The 8,797-nt window shown below is 29.4% G+C and overlaps 1 protein-coding gene across 1 annotated transcript; it reads right to left on the bottom strand.

Moving 5' to 3' along the window:
* Nucleotides 1-2,117: 2,117 nt before the first annotated feature.
* On the bottom strand, nucleotides 2,118-2,735 carry LOC132645903 (wall-associated receptor kinase-like 20). Its single transcript, XM_060363158.1, has one exon. The coding sequence runs from the start codon at nucleotides 2,733-2,735 to the stop codon at nucleotides 2,118-2,120; it is 618 nt and encodes a 205-aa protein (XP_060219141.1).
* Nucleotides 2,736-8,797: the final 6,062 nt, after the last annotated feature.

Raw genomic sequence — 8,797 nt, 5'->3', positions numbered from 1 at the left:
ATGCCTAAAAAGTAAAAACCACTACACCTATAACAAAACATTTTCTTAGGTTGTTAGATTGGTAGCTACCTTGTTATCCGTAGATTCGGGGCTTTGGGCAAACCCTTAGATTTTGTGATGTGAACACCTTTAAAAAATTCAAAGGCTAGAATACATTATAAATTTCAAAAATCATTGCTTTAAGCAAGAATAATGTTTAGACTTTTAAGTATAAATTAAATTTGTTTCCATGTTCTGTTATTCATAAATTCTCCAAGGTCAAATGTGAAATGTCAGCTAAAGTCTATCAATTATAGCCCAATACAATATTGAATGCAAAAACAGAATTAAGTTGACTTCATGATTCAACTCCTTATATAAGGAGAAGTGCCTTATCTCTTAATTTTCTTTATCTATTATTTCAATTCATATATCAGAAGAACATCTAACAGAAAGAAAAAAGAAGAAGATAAATGATGAGCTTAATAAATGGTTCATCTAATATTTCCACCATAACTTATTAAGCTAGAACAATGAATCTGAGGTATAATGAATCATAAAAGCACATGAGATTAATTAAACCGCAGATGATCTTTTAAAGAGACATGTTATACATACTCCGATCTCAATCAATATGAGACTAAGTTGGTGTTTGCTAATAAGCCGGTCGATCCATGGCGTTGTAATTAAGGAGTAAGGTTCCAAGAAAGAGAATAATGGTTATTACTTCTGAAGGAAGATCAAATTAATTTTATTTACCAAGAATTGCGAAAATAATGTTTTTGTTTGATTCACTACATTTGATTCGAAACCGAAGCGATAAAAAATAAATTTGAGTTGAAAATGAAGAAATACAAAATAAATTTGTTGTATTAAATCCTTTAAAGGATGGAAGACAAGGGAATTGGCGTCAATGCTTGCCACGATGCGAGCGCACGTTAAAATAATTCCATCTAACAATAAAATACAAACATTAAAAGGTGACTTGAGAAACTATCTCCCAAATAGATTTTGAATAGTTTATTTGGGAATAAAGAACTACTTAAACTAATCTTTGGCTAGACCTCTAACCTTTATTGTTAGATCCAAATCCTAACTTCTGTTTGGCTAGAGGTAATTATAGTCCTTAAATATCCAATAATGACTTCTGTGTTATTTTTCAAGGGGTGGATGACGATTGACGTGACATATACTTTCAGTCTCTGTTATTGAAATCAAAATTTTATTAGAATATGAGTATTTAAAGATCCAAAATCACATAAAACGGCTAAAAAAGAAAACTCTGACGTTCCAAACTATTCAAAATAATTGTCTGAAATATAGTATTTGGACTCTCAGAGAGCTTAAACTAACAAATTTTGAATGACAAAGAGAAGCAATTTCTTCAAAATATCGTAATATCCGGATCCATCACATCATAGAAAACAAACTGTTCAAACTACTTTTCGGAATTTTGTATTATGTTCCCGAATTATATCCAAGCGGTGATCAATACATCAGCTCATTAATGGAAAAAGAAAAAGAATTAAAGAACCCATTGGCATTGGCTGATTTAGGATAACTTCGAATAATCGAATTATGTTCTTTACATGTACACATTTTTATTTCTTCATATTCATGTATATATCTACATAAAGTACGTACGCACGTGTGTGTATATATGAATAACTAGATGTTGTAGGTTCAACTAAAACCGTTGTGTTGCATCTATTCTAAATCGGTGACTGCATTGAGCGAATAAATAATAAATAAAAATAGTACTACATTAGAAAAGGGACTCTTATATAGGAAATACATGGATTTATATAGTACTTCAACACCATAAGAAATATTCACAACTTAAAGACACGACAACCACATAGACTAGAAATTAAAGTTGCAACATACGTAACATTATTCTCAAATTATTTAGTAGTACGTAATACTCCTGTTTTCATGGACACAATACGAAGAAGTCTTAACGACAACAGGATTTAAGTTACTATGAGAATAATGTTGCCCTAATTTATGTTACTCGGCCTCTTCAAAAGTATAGTCGGAAGCGTGTTGGATACTCCAAAAGTGATGTACCGTTAAAAGATCTAATACGGACACGGTAGCATTTTTTAGAAGTTCGAGCAACATAGGTTGATGCATGCTTAGCTTGGGGGTATCCACTGTAGCTCAATGCCATAGCGCCATGCATTAATAGACTCTTCCGCCTTAAAATTAACCAAAGAAATATAAGCAGTGCAGCCTTCACCCCTAATCCTAATTCTATGGGAAGTCATCGATGCATCTTTCAAGTAACTGCAACACAATGTGTTCTTACAGTTCCTTCCTTTCGTACTCAACTCAAATTTCCTACAAGGGCTGCTCGAAGAACAGTTCAGTGGGGATAAAAGGATATTATCAGAGCAGTTAAATAACATAATCGTGTTTCGAGAAGATACGTTGAAAGGAGAAGTTTCATCAATCTTTAAGCCACCTAAAGAAAGATCAGAAGATTGGCAAGAGTCTTTTTGTATGGAAGGAGGGCTAATAATAAGACTGGAAGTATATGGACTGATATTGAGGATTTTGTAGTAAAATCCTACGGATGACAAGAACTCTAAGTTGTCATTATTGCAGTAAACCTTATAGTTAGGGTTACCACAATTATCACTAGTACTAAGGGGGTATGGTACGCCCATTGTGCCACATTTTGGGCAATTATTAGGAGATGACGAGACAGAAGCAAATGGAAAGAGAAAAAGGAAGAGTACCAAAGCAATCATGGTTAATTTTAAGTAAACTCTAAATTGTAAGAAGTTTTTCTTGATGAATAGCTGGAATACTTCTACACCTATTTATACAAAAATTTAATGGGCGGCTAAGAGCATGCATGTGTCACGAATTAGGCAAAATGGTGAGAATTATTGTTTAAGGAAACATAGAATCCTTGCCAATATTTGAGCATGCTCTTATCTTAATGAGCAAAATGCAATGGTATCCAAGTGTCACGTAGAACATAAGAGGACATTGTTTTTTTATGACAACCTAAGAGGAGATTTTATTGGTTAAATTTATACCATCACTAAAATTAAATTTGTTCGGAATTCCAATTATTGAGGTAGTTAACATCAGCCACTGCAGTTTGTTTCATTTCTTTATCTGACAAACTTTGATATATACAATACGTTTCTGAATTTGCCTCCTCTAATCTATATTTTGATTTTCAATTACAGCCAAGCTTGCATTATATTTAGAGCAACTTGTATTTTTAGTAGTACTTATTTCCCAAGGATTCATTCTGTAACTTCTGTCACAATTTTTCACAACTCAAAGTGGATAGGATATACTTGATCAGTCTCAAGATGGCAAAGGTATGAAATAGACTTTTCCGTAGTCCTATCATTCATTCTTTTTGGTGTTTTAATATTGGCACAAAAAAGTTTGTGTTGTCCACACATAACTCTATTTGTTGAGTCGCTCCTTTTTCTGTAAAAGGTATTGGTACAATTTGTAGCCAATGGTATATGAACAATTGCCAATTCAAAAACGGGAAAGTGGCCAATAATTCAGCTAGATATAAACACATGCTAAAAGGCACCACTACAACACAAGGCATATATTGCTATAAAATACATTGTAGCTAAATATAAAAAAATTCGTGGCTAAACACTTTAGCTACCAAAAAAAATTTCGTAGCATTCGTAGCAATATGTAGCGTAGCTAAAAGTTAGCTACAAACTTTACATGATCCGTGCTAAGGATTAATACTTATTGCTACGAATTTTTTGTGTTGTAGCTATGATGGTAAGAAATTTTTGCCACGAAAAATATATTTGTAGCAAGTGATTTTATTCTTTTGCCACGACAAAATAAATTCTGTGACTATCTTTATGCTTTAGCCATGAAGTGATATATTGTGGCAAATGATGTAATTTATTTTGCCACAAAAATTAAAATATATAGCTATGCATACATATTAGCCTCTTGTTATTAATATGTATTTATGTCTAGCTACACACTCAAAATTTCATAGCTACAAATCGGCATAAGATCCATGGATATATTTTTATTATATATTAAATTATAAATTATTGATATAAATCTATTTATTAGTAGCAATAAAACTTTTCATTGCAAATCTATTGCTATTTTTCCAGATTAAATATTTTCAATGGTTCCATATCCATACATATTATGAACATTAACAACATAATAAGCTTAAGGTATGACTTAATTCATACAAAAAATACACAAATATATAACTAAAGCTCAAGGCATTCATAATACACAATACTTCCAAATCATACATCATGAGATTGTAGAACAAAACTAGATAGGTTGGATAGTAACAAATATTACAAATTATGTACAATATGTTATACATTTCAACCACAATCCGTAAAATTCTAAAGTTTCTCATATCCAAAAAAAAAAGGGGCATTTGTCTGGGATTTGTGATGCTGCAACCCTCCCGATGATCTTCTTGCATTCAGGGGAAGGATGAAGTAGGTTTTACCTACATCAATATGCTGAAAGCCTGAAACAATGAACCAAAAATAGTTTGTCACAAACTTATATGTGAATCATAAAATAAAAATAACGGATATAAATACATTTTATGTATCTCCATACCATTAACAAAAAGGCTAAACGAATGTCTGCAAAGTCAATTTTCCTCCTCTCTAACTCTTGTCTTTAAAATGCATCTGTAAATTCAGAAATTAAACTAACAATCAGCACAATAAGAATGAACCAACCCCCCCCCCCCCCCCCCCCCCCCAACCCAAAAAAAAAAAATTAATACAAAGATGAAGTTTGCTAAGTAACGATAATAGAATCTCAAGAAAAAAAAAGATTATGTCTTGACAATTCTTTTACAAGAATCTTAACATATAACAAAATGAAAAAACAAAAAGTACAATATACAGATCTTTGTAATTGGAAGAGAGAAGCGCCGATTATCGCTAGTCGAAGACAAAAAGGGAAAAGTAATAGAGGGGGTGTGGAGGCTGGAAAGGGAGAGGATTGGAGGAAGATGTTTAGGTTTTGAAGATTTTATTTTGGACAATTGCCCTAGCCTTTATGGCCATTTAACTTATTCACTACTATATTTTACTTTTCTTTCCTTCTATAATAGTGTACGTAAATGAAAGTAAATGCAAGTACTAACAAATATTAGTAAGAAAATTACTTCTGAAGATATCATAAATAATAACTACGTATAGTTTGCATTATGTAAAATAGGAAAAACCAACTACTATATGATATCGTTAATCTTTGCATAGGGTCCTATTTCAATTATATTAAATTCTTAATTTTATATTCTTAATTAGATTTATAACGATTAAGTTTTAAAATAGTACTTTCCTTCTATAATAGTACGTAAATGTAAGTAAATGCAAGTACTAACATATATTAGTAAGAAAATTACTTCTGAAGATATCCTAAATAATAACTACATATAATTTTCATTAAGTAAAATAGGAAAAACCAACTACTTTATGATATTGTTAATTTTTGCATATGGTCCTATTTCAATTATATTAAATTCTTAATTAGATTTATAACGATTAAGTTTTAAAATAGTACTAGAAATCCAACCTTTATTCTTATTTAAATTGAATATAATTAGTAATAAGTATAAAAGATACATGGAAAATAGTTAATTTGATATCTTAGTTATTCAAATGTAATTTAAATTAATTATATGGAACATATATAAAAATATATATAATTTGATTAATGATAAATTATTGAAATAACAAAGGACCATATCATTATAACGTTTTTTCTCATCTAGATCAAATATAATTAGTTGTACAATATAATTGGGTACAAGCTTCTAATTGTTTAAATTCTAGTATATAATTAGTTATAGTTGTTTACTATCAGTTAGATATCATTCAATTTTTCTTTTAATTATAATTGGAACTTACGTGTAATACTTATTTAATAAGAATTTATAATATAATTTATGTTTTGATTACATGTTTGGCCAAATTTCTAAAATACTTCACTTATTTTTTAGGAATGTTTTTGTCAAAATAGCTTTTCAAAAGTATGTTTGGAGACAAAGTTATTTGTATTTGAACAATTCATTTGATAGGTGCTTTTTAGTATGTGATAAAAATATTGTGTTTGACGAATCTTTTCAAAAAGTGATTTTACGTATTAAATTGTGAAAATGATACTAGAAAATGATTTCTAGAAGAGTTTAAGGAAGTTTTTTATTTATTTAGGAAAAATTTAACACATAAATTAAAAAAAAAAACATGTTAAGGTATTTAATCAAATATAAATATAGTTAAACCCAAAAAGGGAGGAGAAAACAATTTGTATTTATATTTGAGAGATATATTAGCTATATTAATGATATGTAGTTTTACAAATATAATTTTCTTGGACGGATAATTTTGTCTTGAAATAATTAACTTTCTGCTTTGCTTTAAAAAAAATTATAACTTTTTCCTAAAATAAGAAAAAATTGTTTCTATTGTTACTCCAAAACACTTTTTGATTTTGGCTAAACACCTCAAATCTCTAAAAAGAAAAGTGTATTAATATCAAAAAGTACTTTTGGCTCGCTAAAAGCAACTTGCAGTAATTATTTAGAGATGAGTTCTTAGATAAGTGAAATTACTTTAAATTATTTAAGATAATTAAGGTCGACCCATACATAAATTTATCTACAACTAATAAAGTCTTCAATATATAAATACTTGTCTAAAATAAGTGCTTAGACATATAAAGTTATTCTAAATACTTATTTAAAAATTATAAAGGACTAAGAAATACATAAATTTATAGATATTAATAACAATTTGAATTTTACATAGAAAATCATAGAAAATATTAGTAATTGGAACTTAGAATTAATACCTATTTAATAAGAATTATTATATAGTTAGTTTCTTATATGGACTTAGAGATTAGCCATATTAATTTCGTAATACTTAGTGTAAATTAATAAAATAAAATTATGTAAGAATTTGTATAAATAAAAATATGAGTGATAAAGAATATTGATGAAAAAAAAAAAAGATATTTCGTCAATATTTCGGCATGCGTTAACGCAAAAATTAGCAATAAATTTCATTTTAGTCGTAAATTCCTCATTATTTTAATATTTTTAATTTTTCTCTCTCTATTTATTGAGTGATGCAAATATATTCAATATGCAACTATGAAATGTCAATTAAAACTTATTACTATAAATTTAACAAAACTAAATGCACCAACACCATCACAAAAAGTTTCAATTGTATGAGCACTTATTTAAAATCAATTTTTTTTATGTATATGAAATTACTTTTAAGTGCTTATTAGGACTAATTAAGGATCATATACATAATATCTCTACAACTATTAAATCTTCAATACAAATATACACTTTTTTGAGAAAAAGTGATCACACGTAGGAAATTACTCTATTTTAAAATAATTAAATACCAGATATATAAATTGATTTTACATGTAAAATTATAAATTAACATAAAAAATAACAAGTTACAATGAAATAAAATATGCATGATAAGTTTTGAATTTACAAGTAGGTACAAATAATCGTTTAATGAAGATTAATTTTTTTCATTTTATTTTTTTTATTTGAATGTTAATTCATTGTTTAATTTATAGACAGTAACTATTTTCTATCATTTAGAAAATATCTAACTTTTATGTTTAATTTCTTTTCATAACTTAACCTTGTTAGACCATCTCTTATAATGATTTCGTAATCAATACAAACATATTAATTTTGTATAGTTAATTTATTGTGGTTAAAATACGACTATTGCAATGGTTGTAATTCCTGTTAATCAATCTTGTAATCTGGTCATAAAGTAAAGAACAATATATTTATTTCGAGCCCACAGAAAACTGTGTTTCCTTAAAGAATTTAATCCCCTCACAGTTGCCAAAGGTTTGGATTAATTCTTCCCAGGATAGAACGAAATTCTATTCTGCAATACCGGCAATGGAAATTGCAGAATTTCAGCGAACTCAACGAATGGTAGTAATCACACGACACTTACTGATTTTTGGTTTTGAAAAGAATGCAGTATGAGGGAAAAGGAATTTGCGTTTTTTTTTTTTTCAGAGAATTTTCAGTGTCTAAAAAAAATGAGGCGAAGCCTCTGAAAATTTAAGAAAATGGAAATAAAATAAATTTGGTCCAATCAATCAGATCACTTGACCAAATCCGAAGCCGAAGCCGAAGCCGAAGCCGAAGCCGAGCCGAGCGACGACGACGGCGCGAAGGGTGGTCCTCTTCTCAACCCTTTATGATCTAAAGAATGTGTTGCTTAATATAAGCACACACATAACACTTTCAAACACCAATATGGGAGAAGTGTTCACTTGAAAGGTTGTATTTTTCAAACTTTCATTTCCCGCCACTTTTGTTTCCCTCCATTTCTCAATTCATACTTCACCTTTAACGTCCCTCACTTAATGCATTTGTGGACTTTAAACTTAACAATCCCCCACATGAATGGGGAATGGCTATATATGCAACATGCCAAAAAAAAAAACTTGTGTGATTACAGGTAAGGATTAACCGCATCTGGGTAAGTAGGTTTCCCTTTGAACTTTCCATAGTGAACATACATCAGATATACTCAATCAATCGGTAGATTTGATATCTTTGAACCGTCTATCTTTAATGTATATCTAGACAACATATGTCACACACTTAACCCTTAACCATTCTTGGTTCTCATTGTTGTGTTCGTTTTAGCCTTGAACACCGCCTGGTTTCATCAGTGTGTAGAGAACTGGCCTTATTCTAATTCTCCTTGAAGCGGCTTCTACTTCACGCTCATATAGGTGATTCCTAAACGTTTCA

This window comes from Lycium barbarum, chromosome 6 (assembly GCF_019175385.1).
Source record: "Lycium barbarum isolate Lr01 chromosome 6, ASM1917538v2, whole genome shotgun sequence".
Lineage (NCBI taxonomy): Eukaryota > Viridiplantae > Streptophyta > Magnoliopsida > Solanales > Solanaceae > Lycium > Lycium barbarum.
This window is presented reverse-complemented; position numbering and strand designations above follow the sequence as displayed.

What these genes read in the sequence shown, in the direction of transcription:
- LOC132645903 (XM_060363158.1), bottom strand. Translation starts at nt 2,735, where the DNA reads ATGATTGCTTTGGTACTCTTCCTTTTTCTCTTTCCATTTGCTTCTGTC.